The following is a 24351-nucleotide window of genomic DNA, read 5'->3' on the forward strand; positions in this document are numbered from 1 at the left end:
ATATTTTCAGTGTCTGGAGACCTCTCAAGAATTTAATCTGATCTTAGCCAAGCTTTTATACACTTGCCCTCCCCTCCACGCACCGCGTCAATAAACCATTGCCCTGCACGGTCACCCGTGAGCACCTGCAAGCGCAGAGACCCGGCGCTAAATAGGAGCGGCGGCCGGTTTCCTAGCAACAGCGACGCGACCCCGCCCCTTGCCCAGGGCGTCTCTGTCTTACCTGGCGGAGCTGGGAGGGGCGGGGCCGGGAGTCTCGTGTCCAATAGGAGGGGAGCGGAGGCGGGAGTTCGGGCCGCGTCCGCGTCGCCAGGGAAACGGCTGCGGCTGGCAGCAGCGCGCGATGCCGGGCGCTGAGGAGCCCGCCGCGCGGGCTGCGGAGAGCGCGGACCCAGAGCCCGGCGCCGCCGACCCGCGCCTGGGACTCCTGGGGGCCTACGTGGCCCTGAGCCTGAGGCCGGCCGCCGGCGCCTGGGAGCGCTGCGCGGGCACGGCCGAGGCGGAGCGGCTGCTGCACGCCTTCCTGGGCCGTGATGCTGAGGGGGCCCCGAGGCCGCTGCTGGTGGTGCGGCCCGGGCCCGGGGGCCTGGCGGTGCGACCCGGCCTGGACGCGGGGCCCCAGGCGGGCCCGCCTCGCGCCAAGGGGCTTTTCTTCCTGCGCACCGGGCCCGAGCCGCCGGGGCCCCGCAGCCTCCGCGGCGCCGTGCTGTGCGGGGACGTGCCCGCCACCCCTCTGGAGCACCTGGCTGCGTTGTTCTCCGAGGTGAGGGTGGGCGGGTGGCCCGGAGGCCCTGCGCCCGCGGCCGCTGGGGAGGGGGAGGGGAGGCCCGGGCGGAGGGGGCGGGCCCGGGGCGGGCCCGGGGCGGGGCTAGAGGGGATGGGAAAGAAGCCCACCTGAGAAGTGGGGGCGAGCTGGGACAAGCTGAAGAGCGTTCGGCTCACCGTGAGAAGCTCGAGGGGCTCTGACTTGCGTCGGTCCTGGTCTGGGGCCAAGTCAAAGTCAGGGGGAGGCTGGCGTCTTAAGAGTGCCTGGTGGGTCCTGACCGTATTTTAAGGCGGTGTATCTCTCAATCCCTCCGTAAACTGGCGCTGGGGGAGACAGGTAGTGGTGACCTAGGGGGCATCTCGAAGGGGCCAGCGAGGCTATCCACAGTGCTTACCTATGGAGGGGAGTTGAGGGGAGAGATGGTTTGGTTGTGATTTCATCTCATTCATAAATCTCACAACGGTGTGCCCAATTATCAGCCCTGTGCCCAGATAAGAAGTTGGGGCGTCCGGTTGGCAAGGCCCAACAGGTGTTTGGAGGGGTCTGCCCCGAGCTCAGAGCTCAGGGAGGAAGATCCCGGGAGATGTGGGTTCCAGGGAACTTCTGTGACAGTGCAGCCCAAGCTGAGAGAGTGCAGGAGGTCTCAGAGAGGGTGCCCCAGGCAAGGTTCCTGGGACATTTCGACCTTTCTGGAATGGGAGTAAACGTCCCTGTAAGTTGAGGGTGAGTGTTTTGGGAAGCGTGATGCACTGGGTCCTGCGGCTCAGAAAACAAGTATTAATGGAGTATTGGTTATATGATGTTTTGTGTGAGTGAGGCTATCAGGAATACTGAAGATATAGAAGACAAGATCCCACCCAGGCAATTAATCCTATATTTAAAATATTTAAAACTCCTATGACTGGGGGAGGCAGAACTCTACTTAAAGTAGGCCACAGTGGGGAGCCAGGTCCTGGAGGTTCCCTGCTGGGCGGGATGTTAGTCCTTTAGTTGCCTTTTCTGAAAGCTCTGGGGGAATTCCAGGGAAGAGTCACCCTGGGTGGGGGGAGGGGAGCCCAGAGAAGGAGGGTTCTTCGAAGACAGGGATGTATTTCAATCTTTTAACTACCCCGGTGGCTTTACGGCCCTGCATTGTGTGAGCCCTGTCACCACAGAGATCCAGGCTCCTCTCAAATCCCCTCATGAATGAAGATGATAGAAGGAAGTGCCATTGTGTTCAGAGGAGAGAGACAGGAGTGTAGAAGAAGAATTAGGGGACATAGACTTCAAGGTAACTTTCAATGTCCTGGGAGACTGAACAAAGTTTCAGTTGTGGAAATACACTTAGTATGTGTGGGCGATTGCGGCCCATCACTGAGTTGTGTCACCGCCCAAGGACATGTACCCAGCAAGAAAAAGTAATTTGAAAATAGTTCAGCCCCTCAAGTGTTCCAGAATGTTCACTGGTGCGTTAAAAGAGACTGGCAACAAACTGAATGCTTATCCGTAGGGGACTGGCTGAATGAATTAAGGTCCATCTATAATTAAAAGAATGATTGCCATGGAATGGTCCTTAAGATAGTTTTGTATTCATTGTGGCCAAAAAAACCCCACAGGAGAAAAAATTCACTCTCCCAACCATTTCCAAGCGTCCGGTTGCCAACCACACACACTGTTGTGCAGGGAGTCCCCAGGAACCCCCACCATCCTGCATGACTTGGTCTATACCCACTGAACAACTCCCTGATTCCCCCCTTCCTTGGCCCCTGCACCCGCCATTCTGCTTCCTGTTCCTATGAACTTGACCGCTCTGGGGACCTCATGTAAATGGAATCATGCAGTAGGTGTGCTTTTGTCACTGGCTTATTTCCTTTCACTTGATGTCCTCAAGGTTCATCCGGGGTTGTACCATGTGACAGAATTATTTTCCTCCTTAAGGCTGAGTACTATTCCATTGTATGTGTATACACCACAGTCTGTCTATCCATTCATGCACGGGTGGTTGTATCGGCTGTGTTCACCTCTTGGCTTTTGTGAATAATGCTGCAATTTTTTTGAGACTTTTTTTTTTTTAAGATTTTATTTATTTGACACAGAGAGAGAGATCACAAGTAGGCAGAGAGGCAGGCAGAGAGAAGGGGAAGCAGGCTTCCTGCTGAGCAGAGAGCCCAATATGGAGCTCGATCCCAGGACCCTGAGATCATGAGCTTAGCCAAAGGCAGAGGCTTAACCCACTGAGCCACCCAGGCACCGCAATAATGCTGCAATTTAAATATTTCTTTCCTTAAGATATAGAATTATTGTATAGTCTGCCACCATTTCTGCTAAAAAGAGAAGAGAAGGGGGAGGGAACAAGGCAGGGAGGGAGGAAGGAAGTAAGGAGCAAGCACTCATTAACAGAGTAATCCACAGGTCTGAGAAATAGAACACTTACTCTTTTTAAGATTTATGTATTTATTTTAGAGAGAGAGAATCTCAAGCTGTCTTCCCACTGATCAGGGAGCCCGATGCGGGGCTCAATCCCAGGACCCTGGAATCATGACTTGAGCCAAAACTGAGAATGAGATGCTTAACCGACTAATCCCCCCAGGGGCCCCCCAAATTATTTTTAGAACACCTTGAGGGCTTAGCATTTCTCAAAGCCTCTAACAGCATCTCCCCTCTACCTCTTTTAAGCACCCTAAAGCTGATTGTGCTGCTCCGGTCCCCTGCTCCCCTCTGGTCCCCTCAGCCCCCCTTTCCCTTCCCAGTGTTCCTGGAGAGTGCTCCCGCTCTGCTCTCTCTGTGGATCAGCTTGGCTCCCCACATCCTCCCAGGCCCTACTCAGCAGCACTCAAGCCAGAGGAGCCCACATGACTGAGAGTAGTCCTCCTGCGCTAGGGGGGAGTGTGATGTCAGTAAGGGGAAGAAGCTATAAATTTCATCATTTTGTGACACTAGTGCAGTGTTTTAAAAAAAAGGCATCCAAGAAATGTTTCTTGGAACTGACAAAACTTAGTAATTAGTTCCCTGCTGCTTGTCTTCCTCCTCCCAGTCACATCATTCCTGCTGCCAGGTTATTTTCTTAGAGCTCTGAGACTTGGATGCCATTTCAAAGTTTTGGGTTTTTTTTTTTTGTTTGTTTGTTTTTTTTGAAGAGGGAGCATGGGGATGTGGAAACTGATGGGCCTGGGTTCAAATCCTGGTTCTATGAAATGCATCAGTGTCATGTGACCACAGAGGGCCAGGGTCTAGGGTCTAACTCTCTTGCAGGACTGTCATGAAATTTACAGAGAATGTATTAGGGCACTGGCAGTAGTGGGCTAGCTTGTAGGCATGACCTAAGGGACAAACGTTATTGTCACTTATCCTACTTAGAGGTGTCCTCATTTCTCTGAGCCATCCTCTTCTTGCCCTAGCCTGTCCCTGTTCTCCCTGGAGGAAAGCTGTATTCCCCCACAGCCTTTCCATCTCTGAGCCTGGAGCTGGAACAGGCGTCCTTTACTGCTCGATTCATGTTGAAAAACCTCACTTTGGATCTTATGTCACCAGACAATGCCACCCTCTCCCCCACCATTGCTGTGTCATGGCCCGATGGTGCTGCCCCTGGCTCACTGTTTCTCCTTCCAACATCACTCCTGCCTTAACACATGGCTACTTCATTAGACACATGAATGATCCTTCCAATAAGCTGGCCTCTGGGATCCTTGAGCCTTCCTTCTTCAGTGATCTTGTCCCCCTCCCATCCCTTCCCCAGCCGTTCCTGTGGCCATTCCCAGACCTTTCACTATCAAACCACCCCCAAGTGATACAATTTCATATACCTTTCTTTCTCTGACCACAGCTCCTGTCTTTTAGCCCACTTCCCCTAGCGTCCCACTACCCCGAGCCTCTGGTCCATCCATCCCATTGCCTTCCCACTGTCTGACTCCACACCATAATTCCAATGAGATCCAACGCAATGCTCTGTCTGTTCCAGGCCTGCACCCATGAAGCCCGTGGGGCTGAGAAAAAACAGCCAGCACTGCTTTAAATTCATGACCCTGAACATGTGATAGGCCTTTTATCCTTCCGAGCTGACACCTCGAGCTTCCTATTTTCTTGCTTTTCTAGACCACTATTAGACACTTTCTTTTTTCTCCCCTCAAATGTCCAAAATGCCTATCAACCTCACTCAATGATGCTTTTGCTTCTTCCTTGGGTTTTAAAAATGAAAATAATAGAATAAAACATCCACAGATGCCTACATCCATCCCATCTGCCCACATCCATGTTCATTCAGCTCCACTGTCCCTCCCATGGCAACAGGTGGACCGTCTGCCGTCATCTGGGGACAACCTCAATCCTCAGAACTGCCACTTCCTCTCTGAATCCCACCTGTTCTCATCTCCTTAAAGAGATCACGCCAACATCCTTTCCTTCCTCCTACATTCTTATTTTTTTTCCTTCCCCACTAGCTATTTGCCGTCAAACAAAATCCTCATTCCTCCCGCCACCTATCATCCTACTTGTGTGGTCCCCTCTACAGCGAAACATCTAGAAGATGGGTCTGTTCTTGCCATGCCCCTTTCTTTTCCTGTTTCATCTGACCGTCACCCCCACATGGCATGGAAGAGAAAGTCAAGGACTTGTCAATGTCACCAGAGACCTCCACTTGGCTAAATGGCATGACCCTTTATCAACCCTCTTCCTGCTTGACCTGTGTGCAGCATTTGGCACAGCTCGTGATGACCCACTCCTCCAGGAAACCCCTTTCTTCTCTTGGTTTCCAGGATGCCAGTCTTCTGGGTTTTCACCGGTCAGTCACAATGGCCCCTTCTTTCCATTAATGGTACTCCCTCTTCCTCCTGGCTTCCTAACATTGGAGAGCCCTAGGGGTCACTCCTTGAACACCCTGTCTTCTCTAAAGAACCTCAGTTCCTTGGGAACACTGGTTCACCTGCAGAGTTTCACAGACCACCTGTATCAGACTCATTTGTTATCTCCAGCCTTTGCTTCTCTGAGTTCCCAACTACCTACTCAATGTCCCCATTTAGAAGTCTAACAGATGTATCAGATTCTAATGTGTCCAAAAACACATTCCAGGTCTTCCCTCAAGAATGGACTCTACCCTGGTCTCCCCCACATCAATTAATGGCAGTTCTGTTCTTCCTTCCTTCTCCCCAAGTCCCAAACTTTGAACTCATCCTGATGCCTTTTTTTGGTCTCATAACCCCACAACGAATCCATTAAGAAATCATATGGCTGAGCCTTCAAAATGTATATGGAACCAAACCCTCTCTTACTATCTCCTCCATTCTCCCAGGTGCCAAGCCATTGTCTTCTGTATTATAGCAATTACTTGCTAACCCATCCCCCTTTTTCACTTTTGCCCCCTACAGTCTATTCTTATCAAAGCAGCTGGAGTGATTCTACTAAAAAAAAGATGGCAAAAAAAAAAAAAAAAAAAAAAAAGATGGCAGACAATTTTACTCCCTTTGCTCATAACCCTTAAATGATTTCCATTCCTCTGAGATTAAAAATCAAAATCCCATAGGCAGGGCTGCATGGGACCCATCCCCTTTTACTGACCTCTAATCTTCTCATTCTCAATTCCAGCTTCATGGACCTCCACGGTGCTCCTTATCACACTAGACATGCTGCCACCTCAGGGCCTTTGCACAGGCTGTTCCTTCTCTCTGCAATATACTTCCCCCAAGGATCTGTGCAGAACTCTCCCTGTCCTCCCACCTTTGTTTAAATGTTCCTTGTCAGTGAGGCCCACACTAATTCCTCCATTTATCATTATAATCTCTCCTGCCCACAGTCCTCTGCTCATCTGCTTCACTAATTAATTTAATTTTGCAGAATGTTTTGTTTATTGACTGTCTCTCCCCTCAAATACAAACTTCATGAGATCAAGAATCCTTGTCTGATTTCTTCACTGATACACCCTCCCAGCACATACACCAGGACTAGCACATAGTAGACACTCAATAAATATTCATTGAACAAATAAATGAATAGCTTTTCATTTCATAGAAAGTTCATGTTCATTATTTTTCTATCACCCAAAGCCCTCAAAAATCCAACCCCAAGCCCACTTACCACTTTTCTTTCCTACACACCAGACCCTACAGAGGACGCTGGGTATAAAAAACCAGATAAGGGGCACCTATGGGGTACAGTTGGTTGGGCATCTGACTCTTGGTTTTGGATCAGGTCATGATCTCAGGGTCATGAGATGAAGCCCAGGGTCTGTTTGAGATTCTCTTTCCTTCTCCTTTTGCCCCTCCTCCTTGTGTCCTCTCTCTAAAATAAATAAATATTTTAAAAGACCAGATAAGGTATAGCCCCTGCCTCTGAGATCCTAGGAATATTCCTTCCCTCTCCTGTTAGGCCTCTTGCCCTGGGTCTAAGAGTGTCCTTTCTTGTCATGAATGAGCAGAACTCGATTTGTAACATTTTCTGTGTTGGCACTCTCTGTCCACCTGTCCTTGTAAGTTCTCAGTTCAGAGACTGTTTCCAGATGCACTGGGCAAAGGTCAACTTCCTCGAGTTCTCCTGCTGGGTTCAGGTGCTCTGTTTCATAGCCACGTGGACTTTTTGGTCCTATATAGAACCCAACAAACCAAACAAGTCTTTATTTCCATTACTTACTCAATTACCACATTTCCTGATTATCTTTTTTTTTTCCAGTATTTCTTTCATTCCACTATTCCTTTCCCTTAGCTGTGAGATTTGACAAGCAGAGATTCCTAGTAAGTTATATTAACTACAACTTTTTAAGTTTCAAGTGATCAAAACCTCCATTGAAAGTAACTCAGAGGCACCTGGGTGGCTCAGTCAGTTACGCATCTGCCTTTGGCTCAGGTCTTGATCCCAGGGTCCTGGGATTGAGCTCTGTATTGCATGGGGCTCCCTGCTCTGCAGGGAGTCTGCTTCTCCCTCAGCCCCTCCCCCTGCTCATGTTTGCACTCTCTCTCTGTCAAATAAATACATAAAATCTTTACACAAGGGGTGCCTGGGTGGCTCAGTGGGTTAAGCCTCTGCCTTCAGCTCAGGTCATGATCTCAGGGTCCTGGGATCAAGGCCCACGTCAGGCTCTCTGCTGAGCAGAGAGCCTGCTTCCCTCTTTCTCTCTGCCTGCCTCTCTGCCTACTTGTGATCTCTGTCAAATAAATAAAATAAAATAAAATCTTTTAAAAAAAATCTTTACACAAAGATAAAGTAGCTCAGCAAATTCGAGAGCAGCCTGATTCAGGGGCTCAAATGAGGTCACGGGATTTGGTCTTTCTCCACCTGGGAACTGTCTCCTCCTGTATTGACCCTATTCTGAGCCTCCATAGGGTAATAGGATGGCCACAGTTTTCCAAACTAATAGAAAAAAGAACGTTCCCTTCATCAAAAAGTTCCGATGAGAGACTTTGACCCCCCTCTCACGGACTCAGATTTGTTCATGTCCCACTGCTGGATCCAGAAATGAGTACCAACAACAAAAAATAAGAGGAACTATGCCAGATGGCCAAAACCCCAGTTGATGTTCACTCTATAGGTAGATTCAAGATCCTTACCTTTGTTTACTTCTTTAAGGTGCCCGTCTTGCCTCCTGCACACAGACGGACATCCTTACCTTCATTTGTCCTCTGCTTTGCCTCCAGCTCCCGTGGCAGTTTCAATCACCTCTTACTCACCCCATTAATGAGGGAGGGGCCCTCGCCCAAGAGTTCTGGACCAATGAGACTGACAGCGGATTATTCGTTACCCATGGTCACCCCTCAGAGGAGGCTGCCGTGTTCCAAGGTTGCCCTTGGGAACACAGTGAAAAACCAGAAGCCACGGGAGGCAAGCTGGGAGGCATCCTGAGGCTAGGATGCCCACTGGCTCCTGTGGGAGGATGGCATCGACTTGTTGAAAGAAGCCTGGGACTCAGAAATAGCAGCCACGTCTGTCCCCTTAATGAGGAGGCATGTTTGGCTAAGGGACCTCATCCCCAGGAGATGGGCGGCCAGGGAAATTGGCAGGTAGGCTATCTGCGACCCTCCAGTCTTACCAGATATCCAGGCAGCCTAGAACCTTGGTTCTTAGTAGGCAGCCCTATAGCACAGGAACCTGCAAAACAGTTTCTGAACCTTTCTCAGGTAGTCCTTCTTTAAAGTGTCCAAAGAAGAAGGCCTCGCCTTTGCTGCCCCCCTGCATCTCTGTTCCAGGTGGTTATCCCCATCCTGGCCAACGAGAAGAATCACCTTGACTGGCCCCATGTGGTCCGTCTGGATGTCCAGCGGCACGCCCACAGCCTCCAGTGCGACCTCCTGGTTCTCCTGGAGCATGTGAAGGGGAAAACCTTGCTGCCTCTCCCAGTGGGCACAGAAAAACTCGAGCTGGCGGCTTCTCAGAGTGAGACCGTGTAAGTAACACCAGCCCGGCCATCTGGGGCTCTGCGACACAGGAGCCGCTGGTTTATGGGAATGTGTCCTTGACAACTTTGCTGTTCCCGACTCTGCGCATCTCTCGTGCCACACACAAGCTCCTTTGCCATGGTCCCCGGACTGCGTGTGTTCTGCTGATCACCACCCTTACCCCAGTCCCTGCCCCTAAAGTGTCTGAAGCCTAACAGAATTATTTCAGGGCTGAGAACAGCCACACTGATTTCAGGATCCTGCGTGTGGGGACAGTGGCTCATCATTGGCCGGGGGTGGGGGGAGACAGCGCCCCTCCTCCCAGTACCTACTCAGCACATAATGTCACGGAACTAACTGGCTCTTAATACATCTCACACCCTGCTCCCCCAGCTGCTTGAGGCTTCTGTCCAGTCTTAGGGATTTTTTCTCTTTTTTTCAAACAGAAACAAATCTGGCTTCATGGAGACTTGAAGTCAGCTCTGAGATAGTTTTGTTTTTGACCCATGGGGATTCCCCTCCCTTTTTTTTCTTTTAAGACAGGCTGTGTATCTAAATGATACATATTTTTTTATCTTCTATCCAGCACTTGTGTCTGGGGCAACAGGCCACCTTGCTGCGTGCACATGGTCTGCCATACTTCCAGGAGTTTGCAAACTCACTACCATCTCCACTAGATATTCAGGGCCCGTGATTTGATGTGGAGAAAAAGTAACGCATGGGATGCCAATGTACTTTGTAATGAGTTTTTGCCTTTGGAAGTAATTGGCGACATATATAATTTGAAGCAATTTCCCAGTTAACTAGAAAACCTAATGTGGTTTAATAAAAATATTCAATTTTCGAAATAAATAAATTCAAATTACCCTTTTTCCTGTCCCTTTTATATTTTAACATAATAACATTCAGCGTGTGGGTATATAATCATCGCAGGGTTGGTCTCGCTTTGTTCAAATTTGATAATTTCCCAGAAGACTGGATTGTATTTCAGGGCGGTACGTATCTTCTCCTTCCAATACCTTCCATAATCACTTGGGCTGTATCACCGCTCAGCAAATATGAATTTAATTAAATTAAGCGAAGGTGGGTGTCGGGTAGGAGAATGTGGCTGGTGGATTCTCTCTCTGTGTCACTTGTGTCACTTGTGTCCCATGGAGGCTTTGTGGCAAGACCACCAAAATGGTTCCAGATCCTTCATCCCCTCCAACATACCTTGAGCTTTCTTTACTTACTTATTTTAGGAAAGCTGTACAACGGGGAATGCTGGTTCTTCAGCATTCTGGAAAAGCCAGGACATCATGAAATTGCCCGTGGTGTCCAGATGGCCAGTGCTCTGCCTTGTGGAGGATGGAGCCTCCCTCCTCTTGCTGCAGAAGGCAGATCTAAGACCAAATGAGGCAACAGGCGGAGGACAGATGTGGTTCGGTGCCGAGCCATATTTTCTCCCAGGATGGGCTGATCTACTAAGGATCGCACTACTTGGTCAAGGAGGGAGTTCCCTGACATGGGTGGTACTCCAGCGAGGACTGGATGGCCATCCGGGTATCTTCTGTCCAGTGTTTTCTGCACTGACGGAAAGGCCCAGCGGGATTAGTCTTCAGGATACTGGTGAACCCCCTGACCTTGAAATAATCATGTGCACGTGCTCATGTCAGCATTTTGCAGAGAGAGGAGCTGTATTTTTCTTATGGACCCCATATCAGAATCTGTCATCCAACGAAAGTTCAGATGCCTGGCTGAGGTAGAATTTCCCACCTAATTTTTTACAAGACTTGGAATTCTGTTGCCAGGGGGACACACCAAGTTATATCCCAAGAGACTCGTTTTGTCTTTCACAGCTGGGATTGTACCGATAAGTCCATCATCTATGCCCTTGAGTCGGCCGTGATCCAATGGAGCCGCCAGGTCCAGCTGGTGCTCAAGAGAAAGTCTTTCCAGCCCCTCCTGCAAGGGGAGAGGCCCACCCCCAAGGCGGAGTTGGAGTTCTGGAAGAACAGGTAGGCCCATGCTCCAATGCGTGGGCGTAGATGTCTTCCAGAGGACAGTGGCCTGGTGGGGCGGGGAGTGGGGGGTGGTGGTCAGGCAGCCCCAGAGTCTGGTCCTACCCCCAGCTGTTTCTCATCATCCCTGGGCTGGGCAGGCAGCTCAGGGTTTCCCACCCACTGGAGGATACACCCTTTCCTAGAATTTTAATAGCCCCCCCCTCCTTTCTGGAGCTCATTCTGCCTTCTGCCATTTCTTCAAAGGTTCTTTGAAGACCCAAATGTAAAATTAATGAAGTCTCTCTCATATTTTTCTTCTGCTCTTCTACTCCCTCCTCCTTGGACAGTCAAAGTTCCATGCACACACATTTTTGTAAGGATCTGAAAAAAGAGAGAGGAGTTTAGACAGTTGGCTGCCTGCAGAATGGCCTCTCCTGGGTCCCAGCCAATCATCAGGAGGGCTGCAGAGCCCATTCTCCACGGTGTCCCAGCCGCACGGGATTCCAGAAAGACCCAACTGTTGCTGCTTCTCCTTCCCACTCTTCCTTGCTTCTCTTTATCACTGTGCTGCTTAATCCTTTACTCCAAAGGACACAGGAAGCTGTTTGAGGCCCATGATCCTGTCCTGGCATTGAACGGAGAGCATGTCTGTGTCACATAAGTGGGCATGACTGTGGGGCTCCAGCCCCATTTGTGCCTCCGTGCTGAGATGCCCTGTCCTCTTGTCCCATCTCTGACCATTCCTCTGACCTGCTGAGGAGCTCTTCTCCAGCAGCTGTGCTCTGACAACACCTCCGTCGCCCGCCCCAAACCTGACTGCCAGAGCTAATGACCTCCAGCTGCCAGGCTTCTGAGCCACCAGATGGTCACAGCAGTGCGCCCTGCTGCTACCTCCTAGGGCTGCCCCTCTGAACCCAGGTCCCCAACTCTGGCTTTTGCTCTCATTGTTCCAGGAACAGATGCCCTGCTCCACAGGGCTGGAGCCAGCCTCTCTGGGAGCAGCTGGAGGCAGGGCTCCTCTCTGTCTCCCCGAGGGTGGGTCATCATGTTGTGGCCCGGGTACCCTGGACTCACCCCTCTCCCCTGTGTTGCAGGTCTGAGGATCTGGAATACATTTATGATCAACTGAGAGCCGTAAAGGGAAGGGGCATGGCGAGGCTCCTGGACAAGCTTCAGAGCAGCTACTTCCCAGCTTTCCAAGCCATGTTCAGAGATGTCCAAGCAGGTGAGTACCCGCCAGAATTTTCCCACATAACATCAGAGGCCAGTTTCCTATTTCGCGCCGAGTTATCTTCCTCGGAAAGTTGCTGATGTCCGCAACTTCCCGTTCTTAAAACCCTCCAACCTGACCCACTCAAGCTTGGCAGCAAGAACATGAAATCTGGGAGCAGGAAAGCAGGACTCTTGGGCTCAGTTTGCATTGCAAGTGCTTTCTGACCTCAGTGAAGTCACCTAACCTCTCTGGGCTTCAGTGTGTAACCACGGTTGTGGCACACAGTCTTCTGGCGGGGGCTTCCCTGGGCCACTGTGAGATGATATAGTGGAAGTCGTCTTGTGCATGTTGGAGTCTCACCTCTGGGATGCAGCTCCCTCTGCCCCTAGCTCCTTGAGAAGGCTCTCCGGTGTTTCTAGCTCCCTTCTGCTTTTTCTGTTCCTGCTCTTGGATGGGCCTAGCCGCCGGAGCAGCAGACAAGATCGGCCCTTGTCAAAATTGCCAAGCCAGCAAAGTCTATAATTAGGTGGAGGTAAAGGATTTTAGGGCTCCTTCTCCCCTCATCCGGGCACTTTGCTTCTTTCCTTTCTCCTATCAAACTTCCTCTAGCCTTGGAGGTCAGAATGGGCTTTTGAAGATGTTCGCAATGTCATGAGATTTAAGCTTAATCCAGGCAGTGATTTTTCCAACATTTTTTTCCTCTATCATTTCTCTTTCTATGGAAGTCCAAAATATAAACCTAATCAAGCACATTTGGTCCTTTACAGAGGGGCATGTCCGGCATCCAGAACCATTGTTGGCCCTGCCCCACCATCTCCTCCTCATGGCATAGGGTAAAACCCCTCAGCTAAAGGAATAAAGGTGCCAGTGGTGGTGTTCTTAACATACACTGAATAACAGAGGAGAAGCTGGCATAAGAGGCTAGTCTTCGAGGTCCTCTTGGGCCCTAAAATCTTACCACAGACATTGGACAGCCAGCACATAAAGCTGGCTCGGAATGAGATCCCTCTTGGGGCCCCCATTTATTGCTTCACTGAGAGATTTTGTGTCCCAGGGGAAAATTGGTAGTTGTCCCCAATTTATACTTCAGTTCAAATGGGAGGGGGGGTCCCCCAAAAGCAGGTGTGCATCACTCTTGGTGTGAGATGATCGTGGGAGACACCCCAAAGGGATTTTGATGATAGCAGTTAGGCAAAGGCATGGTCAGAAATTCTGATGGGGTCTTCTGAGAATAAAAAGATTTTGGAGGGACGCCCGGCCGTCTCAGTTGGTGATGCGTACGACTCTCGATCTCAGGGTTGTAAGCTCAAGCCCCACATTGGGTGTAGAGATGACTTTAAAATAACAACTCAAAATTGGTCTTAAAAAGATTTTAGAGCTTTTTTGAGCTTTTGAGCTTCCCGTTTCTAATTTAATTTGAATTTGAGCAATTGAGCTCATTTCTAATTTAATTTCAGAGCATCTGTCTTCCTTGAACCTAGAAGGACCTACTGTGTGTGTTATTCATATTGGTCATGATCAGAGCAGCTCTTTGGCTCAGTGATGTATGGAGGGGTGGGAGAGGAAAATATTCCTGGATCGGTGGGCACGGACTGGAAAATGGTGAGAAGGGAAGGAGGTTAAAAGGGTAGAGGCAATAGAGTAGGGACAAGATTGCCAGAAGTGGAACTGGAAATGAAGACCCTTGGGCCCCAGGAAGCAACAGGTTCCTGCAGGAAAGGTCTCATCTCAGGCCACCAGGCATAAAGGCTCTTGTCCCTGAAGAGCCTGTTGTCAACGACTGACCAGCCAAGCACTGGGCATCCCCGTGCAACTGGCTGTTTGTATTTATAGTTTTCAAGAGGCGTGAGCTTAATGTTGTACGTTTCTTTCTTCACCTGCCTTGTAGCCAAGTTGTGATCGCACCCGGGACTGGGTGAGCCAACCCTCAAATACCATGCCCTTAAAAATCCAGGAAAAGCCTACTTATAGGATTAAAGGATTGAGGGTTTGCTTTTTTTAAAAAGGTATCCTAAAAAGAAGACTTCTCTGGCCCTGTGTCCTTGGCCGCCTCTCTCACGGTGCATATGAAAGCTAGAGTAGTGCCTGTTGGCACAGCTGATGAAAGCACGTACCCCCACTCCCACACAGTTCTCTCCACTCCCCGCTCAGTTCACAATACTGGATTTTCGAAAACTTGATTCGCGTACGACTTCCCACTTGGGATATAAGGTATAAATGTACACATTGACTACTCATGGTGGAGTGAGCCCCATGGCCATCACGCCAGGGTTCAACCCTGCAACTTGGGGTGATCTTGCTTTGGCTCATCTAGGCAGGGCCAGCCGATTTTTGGAGGGAAAGCCCTAGGCAAGGTATGTAGGTTTTGATTTCTTCCCTTGTTTCTTTAAGATCGATTGATTTATTAGGGAGAGAGAGCATGGGTGGGAGGGGCAGAGGGAGAGGGAGAATGTCAAGCAGACTCCACACTGAGCATGAAGCCTGACGTGAGGCTCAATCTCATGGCCCTGAGGTCATGACTTTAGCCAAAATGGATGCTTAACTGACTGAGCCACCCAGGCACCCCTGATTTCTTCCCTTGTAAAGTGGGAGTAAAAAAGCTACCACACAGGGTTTGCAATGAGATGGTTTATGTCTAGCAAGTAGAACAATGCCTAGCATACTGAAAAGAAAGAGTGTCTATTTTGAGCTTCCTTTAGGATGAAGACAGAGCTTCATCACCACGATATAACCTGAGACCATCTGGGCTCATGCGATACTGTCTGATTTTCTGTCCAGGAAAGAGCCAGGCTTTATAAATGCCCCCCCTTCCAGATCAGTTTTGTTCAAGGGGCTTTTGCATTTCCTCTCAGTCAATCTGCAGAATTAGTCTGCGACACTTACTGGGTTTCCTCCTTTCCCCCTCAGTCCCCACAAGGCCACTAATGAAAGGCACCTCCCTTTCCTTGGCTGTGTTCAAAGGAAATGGTGGGAGACTCCTCTGACTTTGAAAACCTTGCCGTAGTCAGTCTGTGCTCTCTCTCTCTATTCCCTGTGATGCTCCTTGGTACCAGCTCACTGAGACAGCTTATTAGCAAATAGTCATCTCAACATTCTTTTATGCAGTACCTGCTCTGGTCCAGAGGCTGTGCTGACGGTGTACGGGTTCTGTTTGTGCCGTGTTCAGACCTTCGCATTTGAAGGCAGAGCCTTCTGACTCTAAAACTTGTCCCTTGTCATCTACTTTGGATGGCCTCGGATCTAGCAGCAGCAGAATACCTTCTAACACTGGTCACCGGAATGGGGCTAGCAGAGCCAGGCAGAAGCCCAGATACAGGACTTTTGTCAGAGAGTCTCACCAGACCATTATTTCAGCTGCCCAGAAATTATAGCCACTGTTCTGCAGATCTTCGATCCCAGGCACCTGGGCTCCCCTGGGTGGGTATGAGCCCCAAGCAGGGAAGGTGACCATCTTCAATCCCTTCCAGCTCTGGCAGAGGCACGGGACATCCAAGTGCACCTGAAGCCACTCTCCCGCCACCTGGAGCTCCTGGAGAGCCTGGAGTTTCCCGAGGTGAAGCCACGGCTGCAGCCCCTGCTCCACGTGGTCTGTCTGATCTGGGTCACCTGCAAGTCCTACCGCTCCCCGGGGCGGCTTACGGTGCTACTGCAGGAGATCTGCAACCTCCTTATCCAGCAGGTCAGCCCAAGGAAGGGGGGACACTGAGTCCCAGGGAAGAGTAAAGGGGGCACTTTTTTCAGGGCAGGGAAATAATTATGGTCCAAAGGATTATTTTACAGTCACTGCCGATAAGTCACAGAGGTGTCCTCTGTAGTGCTGGTATACATGGGCGGACCAGTCTTCCTGCGCCCACTGCCCACGACTTGGGGTCAGGCAAAGAGTGGGCATGGTAAGTTTCACCCTCAGTGCTCTGTGCCCACGGTCAGGGCAAAACCCAGCAGTTAAGAATCCTGCCTCCAGAGCCAGGCGTCCTTGTGACGAATTTTGCCTTACCACCTGTTTGCTGTGTGTGCCTGGGCAAGTAACTTACCTGCTCTGTGCATCTCATGTTCCCCACTGTGCAATGGCCAAAAGAAGAGGACCTGTCTGCATCCAGTGCACCCATGCCCTCCATGTGCTATGAACTCAGCTACAAAGACCTCATGCTCCACACTCCTCCTCCTTCTTAGGGACTCCGCTGCAACACCAACCAGTACAGCACAAACCTCAGGCTGTTCTGCCTATAAACAGAACTTGGGACCATAATGAGGCTTGAGTGATCTGCCTCCTAAATTGGCTTCTTTTACCTCTAAGGAGCTGTGAGAACACGGTGAACATATGTAAAGAGTGATTGGTAACAACTAACATCTGCAGAGCCCATTGCAGCCTGCCAGGTGCTGTGACATTCAAGACCTTGGCCATTCTTAGATGAATCCCATGAGAAAGGCAGGGAGAGCCTTAATTTATTATCAGCATTTAACGACTCTAGGCTCTAGGAGGTTAACTAAGTCACCAAAGATCACCCAATCCAGGACTGGAAGCTGTTGTTTGACTGCTAGACCAGCATTCTTCCATTGCTGCCTGTTCATCATCCAGGACTCTTGTGATTGGAAGGATATGAAAACCCAACCCAAATCAGCATCAACAAAAAGATAATTTATCGGTTCATGTACCTCAAAAGCCTGAGGCCAGGCTGGCTTCAGTCCCGGCCAACAGGAAGGCTCAGATGATGTCACCAGGACGTGGTCATTTCTGCCCTGCCTGGTGGTGGTGAAGGCGACTGTCCTGATTCCGCTTCCTAGCTTTCTAGGTTCAAGGCTCTTGGAAACACGTTCTCAAAGAATTCTTGCTTTTGAATTACTTGACTATATTAGTCACAAGAGAACACCCGGGGAAGAACACGTCCCCCAGCCCCAGCTGGCCCCACCGAAGTTCATGGTGGTTCCTCTGCTCAGGCACCTGCACCAGTCCCAGACAGTGTGGCTTGAGCCCAGGTCCCAGTCCACCTGCTGAACTGAGGACAGGGCCAGAAGGTCTCCTAGAGGATGCTTCTGGAAAGTACCGCTGGGCCAATTATTCCACTCAGAGTTGGGGGGAATGGGCAAAAATTGTAGGGTGCCCTGCACCCTTGTATGCTCAGGATCCCAGATCTGTTTGTGTTCCAGGCCTCTAATTACCTCCACCCAGAGGGCCTCCTGAGAAGTGAGGCGGAGGAAAGTCAGAGGAAGCTGCACATGGCCGTGGACACACTGAGCTGCTTCAAGCAGGGCTTTCAGGACAGAAGGGAGCATCTCCGCACTTACTTCAAGGAGAACCAGGAGGTCCAGGAGTGGGATTTCCAGTCTTCTTTGGTCTTTGAGCGATTGGACGGCTTCCTGGGGCGGCTGATCATGGTGCAGGTGGGTGTTCTTGTTCACGGTCAGGCTCCCGGCTGGACTCGGCAGGAAGCAAGAGCAGGAGGAGGCAGGCAGACAGTCACAGAATCAGGGAACGTCAGTTTGGGGGTGGGGGGAAGTATTACACGTCATGATAAACGTGAATTGGGTGTGTTAACCGGGAACAGGAAAGAGGGCCCCCTAATTCAGAGGGGCTCTGAGAAAGTGGGGAGCTCTAGAGGAAACACATGTTGAAACTGGAGAAGAATTTCTCCAGGGAAAGATGGGGAATGGCCTAGAGATGGAGAGAGTGTCTAAGGGAGAAAGCCAGAAGCTAGATCTTACATGAAGCACACCTTAAATGCTTCACTGGATGGTGGAGAGAACAAGTAATGGACATCTCCTTTATCCTAAGTGCCTCCTGCTGCTCTGTTTCCCTATTGCCATCAACCCCTTCCTGTCTGTTCCGGAGGAACACTTGGGCTCCAACCTGCCCAGCATGGCGACCTGGGTGGGATACCAGCCAGCGCCGCACCGCCCCCCCCCCCCCCCCAGCTTTCCGGCCCAGCAGCCGCCCTAGCTTCCCCTCCAAAGGAAGGAGAGCATGCCCCGCCTCTAGCCCTGGGCACACATGCTAATGATGGGACTTTGCATATGGATGGTATGGTAACAATAGGGCATCTTGTGTGCTGGGCGTCTTCAGTAAACAGGAGCTCTCTGGAGTCGTTACCCTCGTAGGAGTGCTCCAGGCTGGTCTGTCTTTCTGAATCAATGGCACAGAGCCATGAAAAATAGTTGCCCCACTTTAATTAGAGGATGGCTTCAATGTTGTCCCACTGTGTCTTCCTGCTTCGTCCCCCCCGCCGCCCCTGACCCCTTGAGTCTGCTGTCCTTCGCTCTGGCTTGCCTCTCCGCTCTGAGGTCAGATGCCACCCCCTCCTTTCCTCTTCCCTTCCCACCTGTCCCCCTTCCCTTTCACTTTTGTCTCCCTTCCTCCCTCCCTCCCTCCCTTCTTCCTTCCCTTCTGTTAGTTCTTTCTGTTTTGTTTTCCTTACCTTTCTGTTCACCCTGTCTTTCTGTGATCTTCCTTCCCGTGTGGCTGCCTCCTCCCCCTGTGTTAGCATTTTCTCCCCTCTTCCAAGTTTCCTCTCCCTAACGTTCACTCTGACTCATCCCCTTGCCCTCTGGCTCCCCCATCGCTCCTCTGCTCGGCTCAGCACAGAGGACACAGGGCTGTTGATCTTTTGGGAGCGTGTTTCATGTGGCCCTGTAGTTAACATTCTGTGTATCTCTGTGATCAATGCCTGTTTGAAATGGGATTAATCTGCTTCTCCTCAGTGAGATTAGCATGAACCTCGCCTTCTTCATCTTGCCCTTCTAATATGTGGCCACCGAGATGTGGATGGCAAGAATTAACAAATACAAAAAACCACGCTAACAAGATGACATCGGTACCTTTACTCTTCTGCATGCCCATGGCCCGGGTTATGTTGTAAAAAGCCTGGTTTTTCATCTCCCTCATTCCCTTGGATTTCTTCCCCTCTGATCTGTATTGCTTTTCTCCCTGCTCTTTGGCACAAGAAAGTTTTATTGTGCAGATGGCCTCTTCCCTCTGGGCACCTGCTGAAACTAAAGTTGGGGGCTGGGCGAGGAGGGGGTTGGGGGGGCTGTAAATTGCTGTGCAGAGTGGGCAGGTCTGAGCTCGCAGAGGGATTGTGTTCTCAGGTTACCAACGTCCTCCCCCTTCTCCCCCTCCTCCTCCTCCCAACCGGGATCCAGCTGATCTCTGATGGAGCCAGTCCTGGGGGAGGGAAAGGAAGCACAAGAAAATCAAGAACCAACGTGTTTTAGGAGCCTACCTCCAGCTCTGGTGGGCAACTGACACCCAGCCCGGGCTGGGTACCAGTGCCCTTACTAAGTATGACTGGTAAGGTCACGTGCCCGTGGTCACACAGGGCGGGGAGGTTTGGCTGGCATTTATTACCTCTCCAGCAAAATTGTAAATCTCCCAAGGAGCTCCGAAGGGCCCGGCCCCTCTTGCCCTGCTTCCCTCCCTGCGTTGAGAGGGTTTGGAACTGATTTTGTGCCTTTCATTTGCCCTCATACTCTCGATTCTGCATCTTTGTACCCAATGTCTACTGCCTGATCCCTAACTCTTTTTTAAAAATAAATCATTTGGGTCAAATTATAAACCACCCCCCTTCCATGAAAGGGTCTTCTTTCTTTGACTTTATGACTTCCTAAGGAAAAACCAAAAATATATAAAATCTTCGCAATTGCAACAGTCAAAATTCAAAGGGGAAAAGAGGGGCTTGGCTGCCTCTTGACTTCCCTCCGTCACCCTGCCTTCCTATTTGGGGCTCTAGTGCACACACATGCACATGCACACACACCCCACACGGGGCTTGGCTCCTTTTTTGTGCCCTCGTTGCAGGGAGGTGGCAGACCCTCCCTCTCCTTCCCTCTCCTCCCCTCTCCCCTTCTGTTTATGCCTGTAGCCTCTTCCCTACCCACAATGTCCAAAGCGTCTTGGAGAGAACCCTCCTTTCTTTCATGATCAAATTGCTGTAAAGCTGTGATTCACTTGGAGACAAAATGATTTCCTGCTGAGGCTTTATGCGAGGTGATTAGCAGGGGGAGAGGTAATCAGCTGACCTAATGTGCACCGCGTTCCTCGGCTCCTTCCACCATCTGCAGCCGCTCTGCTGCCTCCTTCTCCCCAGCCTAATTGGGGCGGCTTCCCTTTCAGCCGGCCCGAGCATGTGGCCACGTAGGAGACCATTAGCTACATAAGGTTGGCCTCTGTCGAAAGGTAAAGAAAACAGTCTTTCACCCAACGACCTTTCAAGATTTTCATCCATGAATGCCTGCTTTGTGCTCTCCCTTAATGAATTCTGGAGGCATTTCTTTTAAGATGGGTGGCGTGACCTCTCCTTCGAGACCAGGCTTGTGTTTGTGGGGTTTGGTCATCATTCCTGCTTTCAAGTCCACGCCTCACAGGCCACGGCACAAGTGGAGCCCTGCCCCCCATCGCCGCTGTTAAAGGTTGCTCATTTGTTGTAGAGGACCCATGCAACCGGTCCGCTGCCTGGGACCCCATGCTCTTTGGGGGATCCGGCCGGGAGCTGTAAAATCAGCCCTTGGACCTCTCTTATCCACCACCCTGAGCTAGTGACATCAGCGTGATGGTAGCACATGACAGTGGCCATCGCCTATGGACGTCACACCAAGGCACTCACCGTGTCATGCAGAAGCCCCACTGGCGTGCGTGTCAGGAGGTAGCGAACCACGTGGTGTGTGCACGGGGAGGTAAGGTTCCTTTAGGGATGTTGGGTGTCTAGCTTGAAGCTGCGTAGCTGGGAAATGGCAGACCAGGGTTGGGGGGGTACCCAGGGCCTTTGAGCCCTTAGTCCTAGGATATTTTTAAGCATCAGTTAAGCCTCATATTGGCTTGAATTAACCTTTTATCTGTTTTGCGAGGACATCTAAATAAATAACAGAAAGAACTGGCATTCAGATATGTTAAGAATCAAAGTCATAGTCCCCATCCCACAATGTCTGTTTCCACAGTTGGGAGACAACTTTCCGCCTGATTCAGGAACCTTCTCTACGACGTCTCTGATGTCAGACTTCTTCGAAAAGCCATGCGGTGATGGAGAGCTCACCACCTCTCTTACCGCTCCGTTCTATATATAGTCCGGCATTTCTCCACACGAGACTGTTTTGTTTTATTAAGTGGAACCATGTGAAATTGCCATTTGGGGGTAGGTCAGCAGGGTCAAGTGCAGGTTGTGTTACAAGTGCAACCTGCCAGTGGAGGCCAAATCCGCTTTTTTGTCCTCTTCCCTCATTTGCTGTATTTCAGCCCTCTGAGGAGGACCACCCTGGGGTCTGCCTTGCACTTGACCGAGGTCCTTCAGACACTTAATGGCCGTCTCACCATGCTACTTAATGTGCTTCTCTTCTCTAATTTTTCTTATTTGCTCCAATTGCTCTGGAGTCCCTGGTTTTTAGGTTCTCTGCTGACCTGTCACCGTCTCCCGGAGCTGTTGTAGCTGAGTGTGAGTTTACAGATCATACAGTTTTCTATTCAACAAATGTTTCTTCGGCGTCTAGGACTCCCAGGGGCAGAAGATACTGTGGTATTTCTGGGACCCGAGACCATGCTTCAAGTAGGCTTGAGACTAAAATAGTGCCACAAAATACCATCTAGTTTTCTGATGTCATCAAACCTGTCGGGATGCATCTGCCTTTTAACGTGGTTAGAGAGTATTTTCCTAAAAATTGAAATAGAAATTCCGCGGAATTAGGAAAGATAAGTACCCAGGTGATATTCCATAGCACAAACACCTTTCTCCTTCACGCTGATTACAACTAAGTACTTCTTGAATGATTTGATTTACTACTTAAGTCAATTTCATTTAAATCAAATTCATTTCTGTTTTCCTCCCTGTATGTAAAGTTGAACCATGTTTTTATTTTTATTTTTTATTTTTGTTAAAGAGTTTATTTATTTATTTGACAGAGAGAGACACAGCGAGAGAGGGAACACAAGCAGGGAGAGTGGGAGAGGGAGAAGCAGGCTTCCTGCTGAGCAGGGAGGGTGAAGCCGGGGCTTGATCCCAGAACCCTGGGATCATGACCTGAGCCAAAGGCAGAATCTTAACAACTGAGCCACCCAGGCATCCCTGAACCATGTTTTTACATAAAGTCTGCCCCATTTCCCACCATCACAGGCAAGAAAGAGCCCCTGGTCCAGGCATAGGTTTTCCTTCTCCATGGCTGGTTCTCTCTGCTTCTCTCCTCCCTGACTCAAGCCACTTGTTGATGAACATGCCTGAGCATAGCCAAGGACAAGAGTTGTTCGATAGGCTGCTCCAGCCTTCAGGGTGCCCTCCTGGTAATGCAGGGCAAACCAGGCCCATCTTAGCACTTCCCGCTGCCCCTGTCTCTGTTGCAGGTCTTGGTGTCCCAACGAGAGAAAGGAGTCTGGGCAGGCTTTCACTGGGCTGACTGGTGAACCCGCAGCGGTGGCCATTGGCCACCTGGAGTCCCTGGCAGCAGGGAGTTCCCGGAGTGGAACCAGGACCCTCTGGGTTTTCTCCCCTGTGACACAGTGTTTCATGTACTTGCCCTTCAATCTCCTTCAGGGTAGAAGACCCCAAAACCACCCAAAGGCCATCATTGTCTCTCTTGTCAAAGACTCATGCGCCTACACTGGAAGTTGTAAGGGGAGAGTCTTGGTTTGTAGCTTCTGTGATTTCAGACCAGAATTCATGAGAGATAAATGCAGTCTGTCATGTTAGCGTGTTCTGGAGGCTCCTGTCAGACGAAGCAGCTTCTGGGGCCTTGGGAGGGGTTCCTGCCCGAGGCTCTGAGCTGTCCACCTGTCCCTTAATTCTGAGCACGGCCGGGACATGGCCATATCAACTACCACAGTGACAGTAATACATACCGTGTATTAAGTGCGTACCAGGCACTGGCCTAAATCCTAAGCCAGCACTGACTTATTTCATTCCCATTATTGCTACCCTGTTACAGATGAAGAAACCCGACACAGAGATGTCACGTGATTGCCCGCCCCCCCCGCCACCCAGCTGGCCACATGGGGTGCCGTGGCTGCAGACACTTGGAAGAACACCCTGCACTTGACTTTTCCTGGCAGGAGTGGGTGCTGGGAGTGGTGGTGTCTCCGCCTTAGCTTGTCCTCCGGACTGTTTGGAGGATCCGCTTTCTGTCAATATCCCCTAAGATTGCTGTCCTTCTAAAACTGGACAACATGCTCCCATTGAAATGGATTTTTTTTTTTTTAAATCAGAAGGAAAGCTACCAATCATGCAAATAATGTTGTTAAGTTTTATTATTTATTCGAGAACACAGAGTCTGAAGCATAAATTTGATTTTTTTTTTTTTTTTTGGTTTGTGTGAATTTTATTTATGTATACTTTCTCTTTGCCTTGTTGGTGAGTTTCACCAAGAGTTGTTTGTACAAACCCAATCTAATAATAAGGTCCCAATACTAATCACCTTCATATTTTCCTAAGCAACCACCACCCCAGTGATTTCTAGACCTTCCCAGCACTACTGTATTATCTGCTGCTGCTACTATTGTTAGTATTTTATTTTATTTTTAACCATTTTATTTATTTATTTGAGAGAGAAGCACAGTGTAAGCAGGGGGAGGGGTAAAGGGAGAGGGAGAAGCAGACTCCCCAATGAGCAGGGAGCCCGATGTGGGGCTGGATGCCAGGACCCCAAGATCATGACCTGAGCCACCCAGGCGCCCCTGTTGTTCCCATTTTAACTATTTTGTGCATTTTCCCTGCAGGATCTCCTGAAGACAACCCTGGATTTCCACCAACTGGGAAAGCTTGAATTTAGTGGCATAAGAGGGAATGCCCTGAGTCGCCAGGTCCAGCAAATGTACGACGGATTTCAAGAGATGTACGGGGTCTTCTCAGAGTCCTCCTACGACTGCTTGGACCTCCAGAGCACGGTGAGGCTGGGAAAGGCTAACTTGCAAGCTTTCTTCTTCTCTTTCTCAGATGCCTCCAGGTGGGAAGGTCTGGGTGTTTACACGCATTTCCCTGTGTATTTCCTTTGGCCCTGGTTCTGGAGGGAGTCCTCTAGAGGAAGAGAAGGCCAGTGTTGCAGTAGGCAGGATCAAGGACACAGGAGCCCACCTGTCACCTGCAGCCC

General features: G+C 50.2%; 1 protein-coding gene across 1 annotated transcript in view; it reads left to right on the forward strand.

Moving 5' to 3' along the window:
* The first annotated feature begins 343 nt into the window (after positions 1-343).
* The window catches only part of DNAH9 (dynein axonemal heavy chain 9), a 334218-nt gene continuing 310210 nt past the window's right edge, over positions 344-24351 (forward strand). Inside the window, exons 1-7 of the mRNA XM_044249120.1 lie at positions 344-763; positions 8914-9110; positions 10941-11099; positions 12179-12309; positions 15765-15976; positions 17443-17676; positions 23981-24148. Coding sequence (XP_044105055.1) covers positions 344-763; positions 8914-9110; positions 10941-11099; positions 12179-12309; positions 15765-15976; positions 17443-17676; positions 23981-24148 — 1521 coding nt within the window. The remainder of the gene's footprint in view (positions 764-8913; positions 9111-10940; positions 11100-12178; positions 12310-15764; positions 15977-17442; positions 17677-23980; positions 24149-24351) is intronic.

Source organism: Neovison vison, chromosome 5, assembly GCF_020171115.1.
Source record: "Neovison vison isolate M4711 chromosome 5, ASM_NN_V1, whole genome shotgun sequence".
Lineage (NCBI taxonomy): Eukaryota > Metazoa > Chordata > Mammalia > Carnivora > Mustelidae > Neogale > Neogale vison.